Here is a 23,629-nt window from a genome sequence, read left to right on the forward strand (position 1 = left end):
AACATAAGAAATGGGAACAGGAGTCGGCCATTTGGCCCCTCGAGCCTGCTCCGCCATTCAATACGATCATGGCTGATCCGATCATGGACTCGGCTCCACTTCCCTGCCCGCTCCCCATAACCCTTTTCTCCCTTATCGCTCAAAAATCTGTCTATCTCTGCCTTAAATATATTCAATGACCCAGCCTCCACAGCTCTCTGGGGCACAGAATTCCACAGATTACAACCCTCTGAGAGAATAAATTTCTCCTCATCTCAGTTTTAAATGGGCGGCCCCTTATTCTAAGACTATGTTCCCTAGTTTTAGTTTCCCCTGTGAGTGGAAATATCCTCTCTGCATCCACCTTGTCGAGCCCCCTCATTATCTTATCAGTTTCAATAAGATCACCTCTCATTCTTCTGAACTCCAATGAGTATAGACCCAACCTACTCAACCTTTCCTCATAATATAACCCCCTCATCTCTGGAATCAACCTAGTGAACCTTCTCTGAACAGCTTCCAATGCAGGTATATCCTTCCTTAAATACGGAGACCAAAACTGTACGCAGTACTCTAGGTGTGGCCTCACCAATACCCTGTACAGTTGTAGCAGGACTTCCCTGCTTTTATACTCTATCCCCCTTGCAATAAAGGCCAACATTCCATTTGCCTTCCTGATCACTTGCTGTACCTGCATACTGACTTTTTGTGTTTCATGCACAAGGACCCCCAGGTCTCTCTGTACTGCAGCACTTTACAATTTTTCTCCATTTAACTTATAATTTGCTTTTCTATTATTTCTGCCAAAGTGGATAACCTCACATTTTCCCCCATTATACTCCATCTGCCAAATGTTTGCCCACTCACTCAGCTTGTCTATATCCCTTTGCAGATTTTGTGTGTCCTCCTCACAATTTGCTTTCCTACCCATAATCAGGAAACTTGGTTACATTACACTTGGTCCCTTCATCCAAGTCATTAATCTAGATTGTAAATAGTTGAGGATACAGCACTGATCCCTGCGGCACCCCACTAGTTGCTGTTTGCCAACTGGAAAATGACCCATTTATCCCGACTCTCTTTTCTGTAAGTTAACCAATCCTCTATCCATGCTAATATATTACCCCCAATCCCGTGAGCTTTGATCTTGTGCAGTGACCTCTTATGTGGCACCTTGTCAAATGCCTTCTGGAAATCCAAATACACCACATCCACTGGTTCTCCTTTATCCACCCTGCCCCGTTACATCTCAAGAACTCCAGCAACTTTGTCAAACATGAATTCCCTTTCATAAAACCATGCTGACTCTGCTTGATTGAATCATGCTTTTCCAAATATCCCGCTACTGCTTCCTTAATAATGGACTCCAGTCTTTTTACAACGACAGATGTTAGGCTAACTGGTCTATAGTTTCCTGCTTTTTGTCTGCCTCCTTTTTTAAATAGGGGCATTACATTTGCAGTTTTCCAATCCGCTGGAACCGCCCCAGAATCCAGGGAATTTTGGTAGATTACAACCAATGCATCCACTATCTCTGCAGTCTCTTCTCTTAAGACCCTAGGATATAAGCCATTAGGTCCAGGGGACTTGTCCGCCTTTAGTCCGATTTTTTTATCTAGTGCGACTTCATTAGTGATAGTGATTGTATTAAGCTGCTCCCTCCCTACAGTCCTTTGATTTTCCACTATTGGGATGTTTTTAGTGTCTTCCACTGTAAAGATCGTTACAAAATATTTGTTCAACGTCTCTGCCATTTCCCTGTTCTCCATTATTAATTCCCCATTCTTATCCTCCGGGGGACCAACTTTTACTTCAGCCACTCTTTTCCTTTTTACAGAGTCTCTCTCTCTCTCTCTCTCTCTCTCTCTCTCTCTCTCACTCTCTCTCCGTGTACTTTAATCTGGAGTCACTCTCCGTGTACTTTAATCTGGAGTCACTCTCTCTCCGTGTACTTTAATCTGGAGTCACTCTCTCTCCCTGTACTTTAATCTTTTGTCACTCTCTCTCCGTGTACTTTAATCTGGAGTCACTCTCTGTCTCTGTTCTTTAATCTGGAGTCACTCTGTCTCTCTGTACTTTAATCTGCAGTCATTCTCTCTCCCTGTACTTTAATCTGGAGTCACTCTCTGTCCATGTACTTTAATCTGGAGTCACTCTCTCTCCGCGTACTTTAATCTGGAGTCACTCTCTCTCCCTATACTTTAATCTGGAGTTACTCTCCCTCTGTACTTTAATCTGGAGTCACTCTCTGTCCCTGTACTTTAATCTGGAGTCACTCTCTCTCCGTGTACTTTAATATGAAGTCACTCTCTCTCTGTGCACTTTAATCTGGAGTCAGTATCTGTCCCTGTACTTTAATCTTTTGTTACTCTCTCTCTCCGTGTACTTTAATCTGGAGTCACACTCTGTCCCTGTACTTTAATCTTTTGTCACTCTCTCTCCCTGTACTTTAATCTGGAGTCACCATCTCTCCGTGTACTTTAATCTGGAGTCACTCTCTCTCTCTGTACTTTAATCTGGAGTCACTCTCTCTCCCTGTACTTTAATCTGGAGTCACTCTCTCTCCCTGTACTTTAATCTGGAGTCACTCTCTCTCCCTGTACTTTAATCTGGAGTCACTCTCCCTGTACTTTAATCTGGAGTCACTCTTTCTCACTGTACTTTAATCTGGAGTCACTCTCCCTATGTACTTTAATCTGGAGTCACTCTCTCTCTCTCTGCACTTTAATCTTGAGTCACTCTCTGTCCCTGTACTTGAATCTGGAGCCACTCTCTGTCCCTGTACTTTAATCTGGAGTCAATCTCTGTCCCTGTACTTGAATCTGGAGTCACTCGCTCTCCATGTACTTCAATCTGGAGTCACACTCTCTCCGTGCACTTTAATCTGGAGTCACTCTCCCTCTGTACTTTAATCTGGAGTCACTCTCTCCCCCTGTACTTTAATCTGGAGTCACTCTTTCTCCCTGTACTTTAATCTGGAGTCACTCTCCCTCTGTACTTTAATCTGGAGTCACTCTCTGTCCCTGTACTTTAATCTGGAGTCACTCTCTCTCCGTGTACTTTAATATGAAGTCACTCTCTCTCTGTGCACTTTAATCTGGAGTCAGTATCTGTCCCTGTACTTTAATCTTTTGTTACTCTCTCTCTCCGTGTACTTTAATCTGGAGTCACACTCTGTCCCTGTACTTTAATCTTTTGTCACTCTCTCTCCCTGTACTTTAATCTGGAGTCACCATCTCTCCGTGTACTTTAATCTGGAGTCACTCTCTCTCTCTGTACTTTAATCTGGAGCCACTCTCTGTCCCTCTACTTTAATCTGGAGTCAATCTCTGTCCCTGTACTTCAATCTGGAGTCACTCGCTCTCCATGTACTTCAATCTGGAGTCACTCTCTCTACGTGCACTTTAATCTGGAGTCACTCTCCCTCTGTACTTTAATCTGGAGTCACTCTCTCTCTCTGCGTACTTTAATCTGGAGTCACTCTCTGTCTTTGTACTTTAATCTTTTGTCACTCTCTCTCCCTGTACTTTAATCTGGAGTCACCATCTCTCCGTGTACTTTAATCTGGAGTCACTCTCTCTCCCTGTACTTTAATATTTTGTTACACTCTCTCTCCGTGTACTTTAATCTGGAGTCACTCTCTGTCTTTGTACTTTAATCTGGAGTCACTCTCTCCCCCTGTACTTTAATCTGGAGTCACTCTCTCTACTTTAATCTGGAGTCACTCTCTCCCTGTACTTTAATCTGGAGTCACTCTATCTCCCTGTCCTTTAATCTGGTGTCACTCTCTCTCCCTGTACTTTAATCTGGAGTCACTCTCTCTCCCTGTCCTTTAATCTGGTGTCACTCTCTCTCCCTGTACTTTAATCTGGAGTCACTCTCTCTCCCTGTACTTTAATATTTTGTTACACTCTCTCTCCGTGTACTTTAATCTGGAGTCACTCTCTGTCTTTGTACTTTAATCTGGAGTCACTCTCTCTCCCTGTACTTTAATCTGGAGTCACTCTCTCCCCCTGTACTTTAATCTGGAGTCACTCTCTCTCCCTGTACTTTAATCTGAAGTCACTCTCTCTACTTTAATCTGGAGTCACTCTCTCTCCCTGTACTTTAATCTGGAGTCACTCTTTCTCCCTGTCCTTTAATCTGGAGTCACTCTCTCTCCCTGTACTTTAATCTGGAGTCACTCTCTCTCTCTGTACTTTAATCTGAAGTCACTCTCTCTCTCTGTACTTCAATCTGGAGTCACTCTCTCTCCGTGTACTTTAATCTGGAGTCGCTCTCTCTCCGTGTACTTTAATCTGGAGTCACTCTCTCACCCTGTACTTTAATCTGCAGTCACACTCTCTCTCTGTACTTCAATCTGGAGTCACTCTCTCTCCGTGTACTTTAATCTGGAGTCACTCTCTCTTCCTATACTTCAATCTGGATACAAAAGATGAGAAACATAAGAAATGGGAACAGGAGTCGGCCATTTGGCCCCTCGAGCCTGCTCCGCCATTCAATACGATCATGGCTGATCCGATCATGGACTCGGCTCCACTTCCCTGCCCGCTCCCCATAACCCTTTTCTCCCTTATCGCTCAAAAATCTGTCTATCTCTGCCTTAAATATATTCAATGACCCAGCCTCCACAGCTCTCTGGGGCACAGAATTCCACAGATTACAACCCTCTGAGAGAATAAATTTCTCCTCATCTCAGTTTTAAATGGGCGGCCCCTTATTCTAAGACTATGTCCCCTAGTTTTAGTTTCCCCTGTGAGTGGAAATATCCTCTCTGCATCCACCTTGTCGAGCCCCCTCATTATCTTATCAGTTTCAATAAGATCACCTCTCATTCTTCTGAACTCCAATGAGTATAGACCCAACCTACTCAACCTTTCCTCATAATATAACCCCCTCATCTCTGGAATCAACCTAGTGAACCTTCTCTGAACAGCTTCCAATGCAGGTATATCCTTCCTTAAATACGGAGACCAAAACTGTACGCAGTACTCTAGGTGTGGCCTCACCAATACCCTGTACAGTTGTAGCAGGACTTCCCTGCTTTTATACTCTATCCCCCTTGCAATAAAGGCCAACATTCCATTTGCCTTCCTGATCACTTGCTGTACCTGCATACTGACTTTTTGTGTTTCATGCACAAGGACCCCCAGGTCTCTCTGTACTGCAGCACTTTACAATTTTTCTCCATTTAACTTATAATTTGCTTTTCTATTATTTCTGCCAAAGTGGATAACCTCACATTTTCCCCCATTATACTCCATCTGCCAAATGTTTGCCCACTCACTCAGCTTGTCTATATCCCTTTGCAGATTTTGTGTGTCCTCCTCACAATTTGCTTTCCTACCCATAATCAAGAAACTTGGTTACATTACACTTGGTCCCTTCATCCAAGTCATTAATCTAGATTGTAAATAGTTGAGGATACAGCACTGATCCCTGCGGCACCCCACTAGTTGCTGTTTGCCAACTGGAAAATGACCCATTTATCCCGACTCTCTTTTCTGTAAGTTAACCAATCCTCTATCCATGCTAATATATTACCCCCAATCCCGTGAGCTTTGATCTTGTGCAGTGACCTCTTATGTGGCACCTTGTCAAATGCCTTCTGGAAATCCAAATACACCACATCCACTGGTTCTCCTTTATCCACCCTGCCCCGTTACATCTCAAGAACTCCAGCAACTTTGTCAAACATGAATTCCCTTTCATAAAACCATGCTGACTCTGCTTGATTGAATTATGATTTTCCAAATATCCCGCTACTGCTTCCTTAATAATGGACTCCAGTCTTTTTACAACGACAGATGTTAGGCTAACTGGTCTATAGTTTCCTGCTTTTTGTCTGCCTCCTTTTTTAAATAGGGGCATTACATTTGCAGTTTTCCAATCCGCTGGAACCGCCCCAGAATCCAGGGAATTTTGGTAGATTACAACCAATGCATCCACTATCTCTGCAGTCTCTTCTCTTAAGACCCTAGGATATAAGCCATTAGGTCCAGGGGACTTGTCCGCCTTTAGTCCGATTTTTTTATCTAGTGCGACTTCATTAGTGATAGTGATTGTATTAAGCTGCTCCCTCCCTACAGTCCTTTGATTTTCCACTATTGGGATGTTTTTAGTGTCTTCCACTGTAAAGATCGTTACAAAATATTTGTTCAACGTCTCTGCCATTTCCCTGTTCTCCATTATTAATTCCCCATTCTTATCCTCCGGGGGACCAACTTTTACTTCAGCCACTCTTTTCCTTTTTACAGAGTCTCTCTCTCTCTCTCTCTCTCTCTCTCTCTCTCTCTCACTCTCTCTCCGTGTACTTTAATCTGGAGTCACTCTCCGTGTACTTTAATCTGGAGTCACTCTCTCTCCGTGTACTTTAATCTGGAGTCACTCTCTCTCCCTGTACTTTAATCTTTTGTCACTCTCTCTCCGTGTACTTTAATCTGGAGTCACTCTCTGTCTCTGTTCTTTAATCTGGAGTCACTCTGTCTCTCTGTACTTTAATCTGCAGTCATTCTCTCTCCCTGTACTTTAATCTGGAGTCACTCTCTGTCCATGTACTTTAATCTGGAGTCACTCTCTCTCCGCGTACTTTAATCTGGAGTCACTCTCTCTCCCTATACTTTAATCTGGAGTTACTCTCCCTCTGTACTTTAATCTGGAGTCACTCTCTGTCCCTGTACTTTAATCTGGAGTCACTCTCTCTCCGTGTACTTTAATATGAAGTCACTCTCTCTCTGTGCACTTTAATCTGGAGTCAGTATCTGTCCCTGTACTTTAATCTTTTGTTACTCTCTCTCTCCGTGTACTTTAATCTGGAGTCACACTCTGTCCCTGTACTTTAATCTTTTGTCACTCTCTCTCCCTGTACTTTAATCTGGAGTCACCATCTCTCCGTGTACTTTAATCTGGAGTCACTCTCTCTCTCTGTACTTTAATCTGGAGTCACTCTCTCTCCCTGTACTTTAATCTGGAGTCACTCTCTCTCCCTGTACTTTAATCTGGAGTCACTCTCTCTCCCTGTACTTTAATCTGGAGTCACTCTCCCTGTACTTTAATCTGGAGTCACTCTTTCTCACTGTACTTTAATCTGGAGTCACTCTCCCTATGTACTTTAATCTGGAGTCACTCTCTCTCTCTCTGCACTTTAATCTTGAGTCACTCTCTGTCCCTGTACTTGAATCTGGAGCCACTCTCTGTCCCTGTACTTTAATCTGGAGTCAATCTCTGTCCCTGTACTTGAATCTGGAGTCACTCGCTCTCCATGTACTTCAATCTGGAGTCACACTCTCTCCGTGCACTTTAATCTGGAGTCACTCTCCCTCTGTACTTTAATCTGGAGTCACTCTCTCCCCCTGTACTTTAATCTGGAGTCACTCTTTCTCCCTGTACTTTAATCTGGAGTCACTCTCCCTCTGTACTTTAATCTGGAGTCACTCTCTGTCCCTGTACTTTAATCTGGAGTCACTCTCTCTCCGTGTACTTTAATATGAAGTCACTCTCTCTCTGTGCACTTTAATCTGGAGTCAGTATCTGTCCCTGTACTTTAATCTTTTGTTACTCTCTCTCTCCGTGTACTTTAATCTGGAGTCACACTCTGTCCCTGTACTTTAATCTTTTGTCACTCTCTCTCCCTGTACTTTAATCTGGAGTCACCATCTCTCCGTGTACTTTAATCTGGAGTCACTCTCTCTCTCTGTACTTTAATCTGGAGCCACTCTCTGTCCCTCTACTTTAATCTGGAGTCAATCTCTGTCCCTGTACTTCAATCTGGAGTCACTCGCTCTCCATGTACTTCAATCTGGAGTCACTCTCTCTACGTGCACTTTAATCTGGAGTCACTCTCCCTCTGTACTTTAATCTGGAGTCACTCTCTCTCTCTGCGTACTTTAATCTGGAGTCACTCTCTGTCTTTGTACTTTAATCTTTTGTCACTCTCTCTCCCTGTACTTTAATCTGGAGTCACCATCTCTCCGTGTACTTTAATCTGGAGTCACTCTCTCTCCCTGTACTTTAATATTTTGTTACACTCTCTCTCCGTGTACTTTAATCTGGAGTCACTCTCTGTCTTTGTACTTTAATCTGGAGTCACTCTCTCCCCCTGTACTTTAATCTGGAGTCACTCTCTCTACTTTAATCTGGAGTCACTCTCTCCCTGTACTTTAATCTGGAGTCACTCTATCTCCCTGTCCTTTAATCTGGTGTCACTCTCTCTCCCTGTACTTTAATCTGGAGTCACTCTCTCTCCCTGTCCTTTAATCTGGTGTCACTCTCTCTCCCTGTACTTTAATCTGGAGTCACTCTCTCTCCCTGTACTTTAATATTTTGTTACACTCTCTCTCCGTGTACTTTAATCTGGAGTCACTCTCTGTCTTTGTACTTTAATCTGGAGTCACTCTCTCTCCCTGTACTTTAATCTGGAGTCACTCTCTCCCCCTGTACTTTAATCTGGAGTCACTCTCTCTCCCTGTACTTTAATCTGAAGTCACTCTCTCTACTTTAATCTGGAGTCACTCTCTCTCCCTGTACTTTAATCTGGAGTCACTCTTTCTCCCTGTCCTTTAATCTGGAGTCACTCTCTCTCCCTGTACTTTAATCTGGAGTCACTCTCTCTCTCTGTACTTTAATCTGAAGTCACTCTCTCTCTCTGTACTTCAATCTGGAGTCACTCTCTCTCCGTGTACTTTAATCTGGAGTCGCTCTCTCTCCGTGTACTTTAATCTGGAGTCACTCTCTCACCCTGTACTTTAATCTGCAGTCACACTCTCTCTCTGTACTTCAATCTGGAGTCACTCTCTCTCCGTGTACTTTAATCTGGAGTCACTCTCTCTTCCTATACTTCAATCTGGATACAAAAGATGAGAAACATAAGAAATGGGAACAGGAGTCGGCCATTTGGCCCCTCGAGCCTGCTCCGCCATTCAATACGATCATGGCTGATCCGATCATGGACTCGGCTCCACTTCCCTGCCCGCTCCCCATAACCCTTTTCTCCCTTATCGCTCAAAAATCTGTCTATCTCTGCCTTAAATATATTCAATGACCCAGCCTCCACAGCTCTCTGGGGCACAGAATTCCACAGATTACAACCCTCTGAGAGAATAAATTTCTCCTCATCTCAGTTTTAAATGGGCGGCCCCTTATTCTAAGACTATGTCCCCTAGTTTTAGTTTCCCCTGTGAGTGGAAATATCCTCTCTGCATCCACCTTGTCGAGCCCCCTCATTATCTTATCAGTTTCAATAAGATCACCTCTCATTCTTCTGAACTCCAATGAGTATAGACCCAACCTACTCAACCTTTCCTCATAATATAACCCCCTCATCTCTGGAATCAACCTAGTGAACCTTCTCTGAACAGCTTCCAATGCAGGTATATCCTTCCTTAAATACGGAGACCAAAACTGTACGCAGTACTCTAGGTGTGGCCTCACCAATACCCTGTACAGTTGTAGCAGGACTTCCCTGCTTTTATACTCTATCCCCCTTGCAATAAAGGCCAACATTCCATTTGCCTTCCTGATCACTTGCTGTACCTGCATACTGACTTTTTGTGTTTCATGCACAAGGACCCCCAGGTCTCTCTGTACTGCAGCACTTTACAATTTTTCTCCATTTAACTTATAATTTGCTTTTCTATTATTTCTGCCAAAGTGGATAACCTCACATTTTCCCCCATTATACTCCATCTGCCAAATGTTTGCCCACTCACTCAGCTTGTCTATATCCCTTTGCAGATTTTGTGTGTCCTCCTCACAATTTGCTTTCCTACCCATAATCAAGAAACTTGGTTACATTACACTTGGTCCCTTCATCCAAGTCATTAATCTAGATTGTAAATAGTTGAGGATACAGCACTGATCCCTGCGGCACCCCACTAGTTGCTGTTTGCCAACTGGAAAATGACCCATTTATCCCGACTCTCTTTTCTGTAAGTTAACCAATCCTCTATCCATGCTAATATATTACCCCCAATCCCGTGAGCTTTGATCTTGTGCAGTGACCTCTTATGTGGCACCTTGTCAAATGCCTTCTGGAAATCCAAATACACCACATCCACTGGTTCTCCTTTATCCACCCTGCCCCGTTACATCTCAAGAACTCCAGCAACTTTGTCAAACATGAATTCCCTTTCATAAAACCATGCTGACTCTGCTTGATTGAATTATGATTTTCCAAATATCCCGCTACTGCTTCCTTAATAATGGACTCCAGTCTTTTTACAACGACAGATGTTAGGCTAACTGGTCTATAGTTTCCTGCTTTTTGTCTGCCTCCTTTTTTAAATAGGGGCATTACATTTGCGGTTTTCCAATCCGCTGGAACCGCCCCAGAATCCAGGGAATTTTGGTAGATTACAACCAATGCATCCACTATCTCTGCAGTCTCTTCTCTTAAGACCCTAGGATATAAGCCATTAGGTCCAGGGGACTTGTCCGCCTTTAGTCCGATTTTTTTATCTAGTGTGACTTCATTAGTGATAGTGATTGTATTAAGCTGCTCCCTCCCTACAGTCCTTTGATTATCCACTATTGGGATGTTTTTAGTGTCTTCCACTGTAAAGATCGTTACAAAATATTTGTTCAACGTCTCTGCCATTTCCCTGTTCTCCATTATTAATTCCCCATTCTTATCCTCCGGGGGACCAACTTTTACTTCAGCCACTCTTTTCCTTTTTACAGAGTCTCTCTCTCTCTCTCTCTCTCTCTCTCTCTCACTCTCTCTCCGTGTACTTTAATCTGGAGTCACTCTCCGTGTACTTTAATCTGGAGTCACTCTCTCTCCGTGTACTTTAATCTGGAGTCACTCTCTCTCCCTGTACTTTAATCTGCAGTCACTCTCTCTCCCTATACTTTAATCTGGAGTCACTCTCTCTCCGTGTACTTTAATCTGGAGTCACTCTCTCTCCCTGTACTTTAATCTGGAGTCACTCTCTCTCCCTGTACTTTAATCTGGAGTCACTCTCTCTCCCTGTACTTTAATCTGGAGTCACTCTCCCTGTACTTTAATCTGGAGTCACTCTTTCTCACTGTACTTTAATCTGGAGTCACTCTCCCTATGTACTTTAATCTGGAGTCACTCTCTCTCTCTCTGCACTTTAATCTTGAGTCACTCTCTCTCCGTGTACTTTAATCTGGAGTCACTCTCTCTCTCTGTACATTAATCTGGAGTCACTCTCTCTCCGTGTACTTTAATCTGGAATCACTCTCTGTCCCTTTACTTTAATCTGCAGTCACTCTCTCACCGTGTACTTTAATCTGGAGTCACTCTCTGTCCCCTGTACTTTAACCTGGAGTCACTCTTCTCCGTGTACTTTAATCTGGAGTCGCTCTCTGTCCCTGTACTTTAATCTGGAGTCACTCTCTCTCCGTACTTTAATCTGGAGTCACTCTCTCTCCCTTTACTTTAATCTGGAGTCACACTCTCACCCTGTATTTTAATCTTAGTCACTCTCTCCCCCTGTACTTTAATCTGGAGTCACTCTCTATCCCTGTACTTTAATCTGGAGTCAGTCTCTCTCCCTGTACTTTAATCTGGAGTCACTCTCTCCCCCTGTACTTTAATCTGGAGTCACTCTCTGTCCCTGTACTTTAATCTGGAGTCACTCTCTCTTCCTGTACTTTAATCTGGAGTCACTCTCTGTCCCTGTACTTTAATCTGGAGTAACTCTCTCTCCCTGTACTTTAATCTGGAGTCACTCTCTCCCTGTACTTTAATCTGGAGTCACTCTCTCCCCCTGTACTTTAATCTGGAGTCACTCTCTGTCCCTGTACTTTAATCTGGAGTCACTCTCTCCCTTTACTTTAATCTGGAGTCACACTCTCACCCTGTATTTTAATCTTAGTCACTCTCTCCCCCTGTACTTTAATCTGGAGTCACTCTCTATCCCTGTACTTTAATCTGGAGTCAGTCTCTCTCCCTGTACTTTAATCTGGAGTCACTCTCTCCCCCTGTACTTTAATCTGGAGTCACTCTCTGTCCCTGTACTTTAATCTGGAGTCACTCTCTCTTCCTGTACTTTAATCTGGAGTCACTCTCTGTCCCTGTACTTTAATCTGGAGTAACTCTCTCTCCCTGTACTTTAATCTGGAGTCACTCTCTCTCCCTGTCCTTTAATCTGTAGTCACTCTCTCTCTTTCTACTTTAATCTGGAGTCACTCTCTCTCCCTGTAGTTTATTCTGAGTCACTCTCTCTCCCTGTATTTTAATCTGTAGTCACACTCTCTCCCTGTACTTTAATCTGGAGTCACTCTCTGTCTCCGTACTTTAATCTGGAGGCACTCTCTCTCTCTGTACTTTGATCTGAAGTCACTCTCTGTCTGTGCTTTAATCTGGAGTCTCTCTCTCTCCCTGTACTTTAATCTGGAGTCACTCTCTGTCTCTGTGCTTTAATCTGGAGTCACTCTCTCCCTGTACTTTAATCTGGAGTCACTCTCTCTCCCTGTACTTTAATCTGGAGTCACCCTCTCTCTGTGTACTTTAATCTGGAGTCACCATTTCTCCGTGTACTTTAATCTGGAGTCACTCTCTCACCGTGTACTTTAATCTGGAGTCACTCTCTCACCGTGTACTTTAATCTGGAGTCACTCTCTCTCCGTGTACTTTAATCTGAAGTCACCATCTCTTCGTGTACTTTAATCTATAGTCACTCTCACCGTGTACTTTAATCCGAGTCACGCTCTCTCCCTGTACTTTAATCTGTTGTCACTCTCTCCCTGTACTTTAATCTGGAGTCACTCTCTGTCCCTGTACTTGAATCTGAAGTCACTCTCTCTCTGTACTTTAATCTGTAGCCACTCTCTCTCTCTGTACTTTAATCTGTAGTCACTCTCTCTCTCTGTACTTTAATCTGTAGTCACTCTCTCTCTCTGTACTTTAATCTGTAGCCACTCTCTCTCTCTGTACTTTAATCTGTAGTCACTCTCTCTCTCTGTACTTTAATCTGTAGTCACTCTCTCTCTCTGTACTTTAATCTGTAGCCACTCTCTCTCTCTGTACTTTAATCTGAAGTCACTCTCTCTGTACATTAAAACTCTCTTTTGGCTTTGCAGGTTCGATGAGGCGCAGTCAGATTTCAAACATGCTCTAACTAATTTACGAGGTAATTCAGTTATTGACTACAGCCAGTTGGGACTGAGGCATCGGCTGTACTCCTGGGAGGTAAGCATGCAAACACCACAGTTCTATCATTCGCTCACTCTTTATTTTCACTCCATTGATGGATACAGGTGGATGCTAAGTGGCAATAAATCGATACGACTGGAGCCTGCAACAGTCTAAACCCCATTGTGAGATTCCTCTGGAGACTGGACCAAAATGGTCATTCCAGCATCTCCTTAAATGCTGACAAAAGTCATCGACACTGTTTCGCCAAAGAGGCTGCGTGACCCGATGAGTATTTCCAGCATTTTCTGTTTTGATTACTGTTGAAGGCTGCTCATTTCACCTTTAGTAGCTATTTGGAGCGACTCCCCTCCCCCGAGCCCGTCTCCCTCCTCCCCCTCCCCCCTCCTCCCCCTCCCCCCTCCTCCTCCTCCCCCTCCCCCTCCTCCGAGCCCTTCTCCCTCCTACCCCCCTCCCCCGAGCCTGTCTCCCTTCTCCCCCTCCCCCTCCCCCGAGCCGTCTCCCTCCTCCCCTCCCCCGAGCCCGTCTCCCTCCTCCCCTCCCCCGAGCCCGTTTCCCTCCTCCCCTCCCTGAGCCCGCCTCCCTACTCTCCTCCCCCTCCCCCGAGCCCGTCACCCTCCCCCTCCCCCGAGCCCGCCTCCCTCCCCTTCCCCTCCCCCGAGCCCGTCTCCCCCCTCCCCCTCACCCGTCTCCCTCCTCCCCCTCCCACCTCCCCCAAGCCCGTCTCCCTTCATCGCCCCCCCTCCCCCGTCTCCCTCCCCCCTCCCTCGAGCCCATCTCCCTCCTCGCCCCCCCCCCTCCCCCGAGCCCGTCTCCCTCCTCCCTACTCCCCCTCCCCCGAGCCCGTCTCCCTCCTCCCCCCACCCCCTCCCCCGAGCCCGTCTCCCTCCTCCCTACTCCCCCTCCCCCGGGCCCGTCTCCCTCCTCGCCCCCCCCTCCCCCGAGCCCGTCTCCCTCCTCCCCCCACCCCCTCCCCCGAGCCCGTCTCCCTCCTCCCTACTCCCCCTCCCCCGGGCCCGTCTCCCTCCTCGCCCCCCCCTCCCCCGAGCCCGTCTCCCTCCTCCCCCCACCCCCTCCCCCGAGCCCGTCTCCCTCCTCCCTACTCCCCCTCCCCCGGGCCCGTCTCCCTCCTCGCCCCCCCCCTCCCCCGTCTCCCTCCCCCCTCCCTCGAGCCCGTATCCCTCCTCGCCCCCCCCCCTCCCCCGAGCCCGTCTCCCTCCTCCCCCTCCCCTGAGCCCGTCTCCCTCCTCCCCCCACCCCCTCCCCCGAGCCCGTCTCCCTCCTCCCCCTCCCACCTCCCCCGAGCCCGTCTCCCTTCATCGCCCCCCCTCCTCCGTCTCCCTCCCCCCTCCCTCGAGCCCGTCTCCCTCCTCGCCCCCCCCCTCCCCCGAGCCCGTCTCCCTTCATCGCCCCCCCTCCTCCGTCTCCCTCCCCCCTCCCTCGAGCCCGTCTCCCTCCTCGCCCCCCCCCTCCCCCGAGCCCGTCTCCCTCCTCCCTACACACCCTCCCTCGAGCCCGTCTCCCTCCTCGCCCCCCCCCTCCCCCGAGCCCGTCTCCCTCCTCCCTACTCCCCCTCCCCCGGGCCCGTCTCCCTCCTCGCCCCCCCCTCCCCAGAGCCCGTCTCCCTCCTCCCTCCTGCCCTTCCCCCGAGCCCGTCTCCCTCCTGCCCCTCCCCCGAGCCCGTCTCCCTCCTCCCCCTCCCCCGAGCCCGTCTCCCTCCTCCCCCTCCCCCGAGCCCGTCTCCCTCCTCCCCCTCCCCCGAGCCCGTCTCCCTCCTCCCCCTCCCCCGAGCCCGTCTCCCTCCTCCCCCTCCCCCGAGCCCGTCTCCCTCCTCCCCCTCCCCCGAGCCCGTCTCCCTCCTCCCCCTCCCCCGAGCCCGTCTCCCTCCTCCCCCTCCCCCGAGCCCGTCTCCCTCCTCCCCCTCCCCCGAGCCCGTCTCCCTCCTCCCCCTCCCCCGAGCCCGTCTCCCTCCTCCCCCTCCCCCGAGCCCGTCTCCCTCCTCCCCCTCCCCCGAGCCCGTCTCCCTCCTCCCCCTCCCCCGAGCCCGTCTCCCTCCTCCCCCTCCCCCGAGCCCGTCTCCCTCCTCCCCCTCCCCCGAGCCCGTCTCCCTCCTCCCCCTCCCCCGAGCCCGTCTCCCTCCTCCCCCTCCCCCGAGCCCGTCTCCCTCCTCCCCCTCCCCCGAGCCCGTCTCCCTCCTCCCCCTCCCCGAGCCCGTCTCCCTCCTCCCCCTCCCCCGAGCCCGTCTCCCTCCTCCCCCTCCCCCGAGCCCGTCTCCCTCCTCCCCCTCCCCCTCCCCCGTCCCCCCTCCCCCTCCCCCGAGCCCGTCTCCCCCCTCCCCCTCCCCCGAGCCCGTCTCCCTCCTCCCCCTCCCCCTCCCCCGTTTCCCTCCTCCCCCTCCCCGTCTCCCTCCTCCCCCTCCCCCGAGCCCGTCTCCCCCTTCCCCTCCCCTGAGCCCGTCTCCCTCCTCGCCCCCCCCTCCCCCTCCCCCATCTCCCTCCTCCCCCTCCCCCGAGCACGTCTCCCCCCTCCCCCTCCCTCCCTGAGCCTGTCTCCCCCCCCCCCCCCCCACACACACACACACACACACACACACACACACACACACACACACACACACACGTGCCCCACATGTAGTGTGTTTTGCCGAGTTCCTGTTTTGCTTTCATTTCAGACTGATTTAATGAAATGCTGTGAGAAAATATAAAAGCTTTAAGTTTATTTTGTGTGTTGGTTTTTAAATGTGGAGTCTGTATTTGTATGACTGTAGGACAAAGCACAGAGACCCATTTGAGACATGACAAACAGCACTGAGGACACACCTGTGGCAGCCTGAATTTGTGTTTCAAATGGAATTTGACTTTCCCACGGGAAAACTCATATTGTCAATGGAATGTCAGGTTGTAGTTGCATAAACAGTATAGTGTGGTTTGGAAATGTGTCAAATAGAAAGATGGTGATTTTGAGATTTCCAGCTAAATGATTCAATAGAAGCTTTACATTTCTACTTCATATAGCATGTCAAGCTGAGCGAGGGGAGATGGCAGCAGGCAGTGAGTGCCCTGACTCTAGATAGGGCATTGAAATGGCAAAGGACAGTGTAAAATTGGATATGACGGGAAGTGAAGGATAGCAATAAAATTATTTCAGTTATATACTCAGTGTGCTGGGACCCCAGATCTTTACAATATAAATCATTGATTTAGATGAAGGAATTGAGTGTAATATCTCAAAGTTTGCAGATGACACTAAACTGAGTGGCGGTGTGAGCTGTGAGGGGGACGCTAGGATGCTGCAGGGTGACTTGGACAGTTTCGGTGAGTGGGCAACTCCATGGCAGATGCAGTATAATGTGGATAAATGTGAGGTTATCCAAATTGGGGGCAAAAACGCGAAGATAGAATATTATCTGAACGGCGGCAACCAACACTAAAATTGGCAATGTGGTTGATAATGAAGAAGAAAGTCATGGGCTGCAGGAAGATATCAATCTACTGGTCAGGTGGGCAGAGCAGTGGCAAATGGAATTTAATTCAGAGATGATGCACTTTGGGAGGTCTAATAAGGAAAGGGTATACACATTAAGCGGTAGGCCACTTCATAGTGTAGATGAACAAAGGGACCTTGGAGTGCTTGTCCGCAGATCCCTGAAAGTAGCAGGACAGGTGGATAATGTGGTTAAGAAGGCATACGGAATGCTTGCCTTTATTGGCCGGAGCATAGAATATAAGAGCAGGGAGGTTATGCTTAAATTGTGTAATACTCTGGTTCGGCCACAGCTGGAGTACTGCGTGCAGTTCTGGTCGCCGTATTATAGGAAGGATGTGATTGTACTCGAGAGAGTGCAGAGGAGATTTACTAGGATGCTGCCAGGACTGGAGAATCTTAGTTATGAGGACTAATTGGATAGGCTGGGTCTGTTCTCATTGGAACAGAGGAGGTTGAGAGGTGACCTCATCGAGGGGCCTGGACATAGTGGCGAGTAAGGGTCTCTTTCCATTGGTTGAAGGGGCTATTATGAGGGGGCAGAGTTTTAAGGTGGTTGGTGGAAGGTTTAGAGGGGATTTGAGGGGGGACTTCTTTACGCAGAGGGTTGTGGGGATCTGGAGCTCGCTGCCTGGAAGAGTGGTGGAGGCAGAAACCCTCACCACTTTTAAGAGATGGTTGGATGGGCACTTGAAGTGCAGTAACCTGCAGGGTTACAGACCTAGAGCTGGTAATTGGGATTAGACTGGATGGCCTTTTGTTGGACGGAGCAGATATAATGGTAAGTACTGCAGGGAATCGAATACGGCCAGGGTGATCTCCTGGACTAGTTTCGATCGACTGGACGGTTCAGCAAGGAATTTTCCCAGATTTTTTTTCCCTAAATTGGACTGGGTTTTTATTTGGTTTTTGCCTCTCCCAGGAGATCACATGGCTCCGGTGGGGTGGAGTGTAGATGTTTTCAGTATAAGGGGTGTCACAGTTGTGTGAGGCAGACTGGTTGGGCTGGGTGCTCTTTGCCTTTCCGTCATTGTTTATGGGTTTGTATGTAACCTTTAGGACTGCTGACCGAGGGCCGTGCGGCTCTTTGTCGTCCGACGCAGACACAATGGGCCGAAATGGCCTCCTTCTGCGCTGTAAATTTCTGTTTCTATGTTTCTATCCAGTCTAATCCCAATTACCAGTTCTAGGTCCGTAACCCTGCAGGTTACTGCACTATAAGTGCCCATCCAGCCATCTCTTAAAGTGGTGAGGGTTTCTGCATCCACCACTCTTTCAGGCAGCGAGTTCCAGATCCCCACAACACTCTGCATAAAGAAGCCCCCCCCAAATCCCCTCTAAACCTTCCACCAACCACCTTAAAACTATGCCCCCATGTAATAGACCCCTCCACCAATGGAAATAGACCCTTACTATCCACTGTGTCCAGGCCCCTCAATATTTTGTACACCTCGATGAGTTCTCACACCTCTGAGGTCTCCTTTCAACCTCCTCTGTTCCAATGAGAACAAACCCAGCCTATCCAATCTGTCCTCATAACTAAGATTCTCCATTCCAGGCAGCAGCCTAGTAAATCTCCTCTGCACCTTCTCCAGTGCAATCACATCCTTCCTATAATACGGCGACCAGAACTGCACGCAGTACTCCAGCTGTGGCCTAACCAAAGTATTATACAATTTAAGTTCTTATATTCTATGCCTTGGCCAATAAAGGCAAGCATTCCGTATGCCTTCTTAACCACCTTATCCACCTGGCTGCAAACCTGTTCAATTTTGTCTCCGTCTTTACTGAGGAAGAGACATGTAATTTATTTGATCTGGAAAGGGAACTGGAGAGTGTGGCAGCAGTAAATTATGACATGATTGACATTACCACCAGTACGGTCACTGAATACCTGTGTAATCTCAAGGGCCTGCAGTTTTGCTGCTTATTTCAGCGCAATTCATCCACAATTGGCCAAATCAGTGCAAAAGATCGAGGAAATTCAGGCACAAGTTACATTCAGCGCAGATCGCGTTTCTGTGACCTTTTGCGCTAGTTTAGAAAAATCTTGCTTGAAGTGGCCCCACCCATGCACTGACCACGCCCCCGTGGTGAATTAATGGCAAATCTCGAATCATTGCGCTCATTTGTGAACTATTGAGGAAGCTCCAAAAATTAATCTGTATTTTAGACACTATGACACAAATAGAAACCTTTTAAAAGCTTTTATTTAAAAAAAAAAATTACTAAGACACTGACCAATGTCACTAGCGAATGGTTCTGTATACTTTTTACGTTATTTTTAGTTATTTAAAATCGGGTTTATCACAGGTGGTGGACCAGACATTAGATTAAATAATTGTGATAAACCCATTTCCAGCTGTATTAACCAAAGTGTGCCAGGTTACCACTCTTACATACATCAAGGAATATTTTTAATGCAAATTTAAAAACAATGATATTCTAATTGTTGCCTGATTGCACTGGGGTAGGAGATTTTATGTTTGGCAATATGCCGATGCGTTTGAGCAGAAAACATAAGAACATAAGAATTAGGAACAGAAGTAGGCCATCTAGCCCCTCGAGCCTGCTCCGCCATTCAATAAGATCATGGCTGATCTGGCCGTGGACTCAGCTCCACTTACCCGCCCGCTCCCCGTAACCATTAATTCCCTTATTGGTTAAAAATCTATCTATCTGTGACTTGAATACATTCAATGAGCCAGCCTCAACTGCTTCCTTGGGCAGAGAATTCCACAGATTCACAACCCTCTGGGAGAAGAAATTCCTTCTCAACTCGGTTTTAAATTGGCTCCCCGGTATTTTGAGGCTGTGCCCCCTAGTTCTAGTCTCCCCGACCAGTGGAAACAACGGCCCCAAGTTTCCACACGCGGCGAAAAAGGCACACCTCAGAGCTGGGCGCCTGTTTTTCGTGCCGGAAAAAAAACGCGGTATTCTCGAGCTCCTTTGAGCTCGATGTCTGCTTGGCGCGGAGCCGACCACTCGCGCCGATTTTGTAAGTAGGAGGGGGCGGGTACAATTTAAATGAGGCTTTTTGGTGCCGGCAACCCTGCGGGTGCATGTTGGAGCGTTCGCGCACGCGCAGTCTGAAGTAAACATTGGCACTCGGCCTGCCTGAAGCACTTTCACACAGGTAGGAACATGGTTTATTTAATCTTTTCTTTGCTTATAAATTTTTATTCAGGTTGGATTTATTTGTATAATATTTGTATAAGTATAACTAAGGATTGATTATAGAATTTAATGACTTCCCTTCCCCCCGCTCTCCCCCCCCCCCCCCCACCTCGTTCTCGACGCCTAATTTGTAACCTGCGCCTGATTTTTTAAAGTGTAGACAAGGTTTTTTCAAGCGTACAAAAATCTTCACTTGCTCCATTCTAAGTTAGTTTGGAGTACGTTTTCACTGTGGAAACTTTCAAATCAGGCGTCAGTGGCTGGACACGCCCCCTTTTGAAAAAAAAATTCAGTTCCAAAGTGAAACTGTTCTACCTGACTAGAACTGCAGAAAACTAAATGTGGAGAATTCCAATTTCTAAGATACTCCGTTCTACACCAGTTGCTCCTAAAAATCAGGAGCAAATCATGTGGAAACTTGGGGCAAATCTCTCCGCCTCTATCTTGTCTATCCCTTTCATTATTTTAAATGTTTCTATAAGATCACTTTCCTTCTGAACTCCAATGAGTAAAGACCCAGTCTACTCAATCTATCATCATAAGGTAACCCCCTCATCTCCGGAATCAGCCTAGTGAATCGTCTCTGTACCCCCTCCAAAGCCAGTATATCCTTCCTGAAGTAAGGTGACCAAAACTGCACGCAGTACTCCAGGTGCGGCCTCACCAATACCCTGTACAGTTGCAGCAGGACCTCCCTGCTTTTGTACTCCATCCCTCTCGCAATGAAGGCCAACATTCCATTCGCCTTCCTGATTACCTGCTGCACCTGCAAACTAACTTTTTGGGATTCATGCACAAGGACCCCCAGGTTCCTCTGCACCTCAACATGTTGTAATTTCTCCCCATTCAAATAATATTCCCTTTTACTGTTTTCTTCCCCAAGGTGGATGACCCCACACTTTCCGACATTGTATTCCATCTGCCAAACCTTAGCCCATTCGCTTAACCTATCTAAATCTCTTTACAGCCTCTCTGTGTCCTCTACACAACCCGCTTTCCCACTAATCTTTGTGTCATATGCAAATTTTGTTACACTACACTCTGTCCCCTCTTGCAGGTCATCTATGTATATTGTAAACAGTTGTGGTCCCAGCACCAATCCCTGTGGCACACCACTAACCACCGATTTCCAACCAGAGAAGGACCCATTTATCCCGACTCTCTGCTTTCTGTTCGCCAGCCAATTCTCTATCCATGCTAATACATTTCCTCTGACTTCGCGTACCTTTATCTTCTGCAGTAACCTTTTGTGTGGCACCTTATCGAATGCTTTTTGGAAATCTAAATACACCACATCCATCGGTACACCTCTATCCACCATGCTCGTTATATCCTCAAAGAATTCCAGTAAATTAGTTAAACATGATTTCCCTTTCATGAATCCATGCTGCGTCTGCTTGATTGCACTATTCCTATCTAGATGTCCCGCTATTTCTTCCTTAATGATAGTTTCAAGCATTTTCCCCACTACAGATGTTAAACTAACCGGCCTATAGTTACCTGCCTTTTGTCTGCCCCCTTTTTTAAACAGAGGCGTTACATGAGCTGCTTTCCAATCCGCTGGTACCTCCCCAGAGTCCAGAGAATTTTGGTAGATTATAACGAATGCATCTGCTATAACTTCCGCCATCTCTTTTAATACCCTGGGATGCATTTCATCAGGACCAGGGGACTTGTCTACCTTGAGTCCCATTAGCCTGTCCAGCACTACCCCCCTAGTGATAGTGATTGTCTTAAGGTCCTCCCTTCCCACATTCCTATGACCAGCAATTTTTGGCATGGTTTTTGTGTCTTCCACTGTGAAGACCGAAGCAAAATAATTATTTAAAGTCTCAGCCATTTCCACATTTCCCATTATTAAATCCCCCTTCTCATCTTCTAAGGTACAAACATTTACTTTAGTCACTCTATTCCGTTTTATATATCTGTAAAAGCTTTTACTATCTGTTTTTATGTTTTGCGCAAGTTTATCTTCGTAATCTATCTTTCCTTTCTTTATTGCTTTTTTAGTCATTCTTTGCTGTTGTTTAAAATTTTCCCAATCTTCTAGTTTCCCACTAACCTTGGCCACCTTATACGCATTGGTCTTTGATTTGATACTCTCCTTTATTTCCTTGGTTATCCTCGGCTGGTTATCCCTTCTCTTACTACCCTTCTTTTTCACTGGAATATATTTTTGTTGCGCACTATGAAAGAGATCCTTAAAAGTCCTCCACTGTTCCTCAATTGTGCCACCGTTTAGTCTGTGTTTCCAGTCTACTTTAGCCAACTCTGCCCTCATCCCACTGTAGTCCCCTTTGTTTAAGCATAGTACGCTCGTTTCTGACACAACTTCCTCACCCTCAATCTGTATCACAAATTCAACCATACTGTGATCACTCATTCCAAGAGGATCTTTTACTTGGAGATCGTTTATTTTTCCTGTCTCATTACACAGGACCAGATCTAAGATAGCTTGCTCCCTTGTAGGTTCTGTAACATACTGTTCTAAGAAACAATCCTGTATGCATTCTATGAATTCCTCCTCCAGGCTACCACGTGCGATTTGATTTGACCAATCGATATGTAGGTTAAAATCCCCCATGACTACTGCCGTTCCTTTTTCACATGCCTCCATTATTCCCTTGATTATTGCCCGCCCCAACATGAAGTTATTATTTGGGGGCCTACAAACTATGCCCACCAGTGACTTTTTCCCCTTACTATCTCTAATCTCCACCCACAATGATTCAACATTTTGTTCATTCGAGCCAGTATCGTCTCTCACAACTGCCCTGATATCATCCTTTATTAACAGAGCTACCCCACCTCCTTTCCCTTCTTGTCTATCTTTCCGAATTGTCAGATACCCCTGTATGTTTAATTCCCAGTCTTGGCTATCCTGCAACCATGTTTCTGTAATGGCCACCAAATCATACCCATTTGTGATGATTTGTGCCGTCAACTCATTTACTTTATTTCGAATGCTGCGTGCAACGAGTGCAATTTTGAGTTCAATTTGCGGCAAGATTGATGATTTGGCCCAAAGCAGAAACTCTTGGCCAAGGTGAATAAATCTCAGGCCGGATTGTTAGGAACTGAGGGGGAAAGTCTTGGATATCTGTACAAGTCTTCTAGATATCACTAGGAGACTCGTGGGACTGGAGAAAGGCAGATAGAATCATATAATGATGCAGTACAGGAGGCCATTCAGCCCTTCGTGTCTATGCCAGATCTCTAAGAGCTATCCAATTAGTCCCACTTCCCCGCTCTTTCTCCACAGCCCTGCAATTTTTTCCCCTTCAAGTATTTATCCAATTCATTTTGAAAGGTATTATTGTGTCTGCTTCCACTACCCATTCAGATATTGCATCGCAGATCACAACAAATTCTCCATCTAACCTCTGGTTCTTTTGCCAATCACGTGAAATCCTCTGGTTACCGACCCTTCCATCTGGCAACAGTTTCTTTTTATTTACTCTATCAAAACACTTCATGATTTTGAATACGTCTGTCAAATCTCCCCTTAAACTTCTCTGCTCTTATCTTTAAGAAAGGCAGCGACAGTGACCCAGGAAACTCGGGACCAGTGAGATTGTCGTGCATTGTGGGTAAAGATATGGAGCTAGATTTTCCAAACAGAACGCCCAAAAATGGGCGTTACTTCTGGTGTGGGCGGTAAATATGGGTTTTCAGATTGCTGGATTGTCACCCATTTTCAAAGCCCCTAGTTTTCATTTTTACCACGAGCGATCTGAAATGAGCGATGGTGTTAAATCTCTCTGACCTTCTGCCATAAAGTGTCGCCGTCCTTAGCAACGGCATGGCAACGTTCATTTCCCGTGATTCAGGAGGTCAGGGGGTCATTAGATGCGCATGAGAGAAGACAGA

General features: G+C 46.8%; 1 protein-coding gene across 1 annotated transcript in view; it reads left to right on the top strand.

Annotated features, from left to right (window-relative positions):
- Positions 1–23,629, top strand: part of LOC139253676 (neutrophil cytosol factor 2-like) — a 151,957-nt gene that overhangs the window by 18,857 nt on the left and 109,471 nt on the right. The window contains exon 3 of the mRNA XM_070873514.1: positions 13,027–13,135. Within this exon, the coding sequence (XP_070729615.1) occupies positions 13,027–13,135 (109 nt within the window). The remainder of the gene's footprint in view (positions 1–13,026; positions 13,136–23,629) is intronic.

This window comes from Pristiophorus japonicus, unplaced genomic scaffold, assembly GCF_044704955.1.
Source record: "Pristiophorus japonicus isolate sPriJap1 unplaced genomic scaffold, sPriJap1.hap1 HAP1_SCAFFOLD_498, whole genome shotgun sequence".
NCBI lineage: Eukaryota > Metazoa > Chordata > Chondrichthyes > Pristiophoridae > Pristiophorus > Pristiophorus japonicus.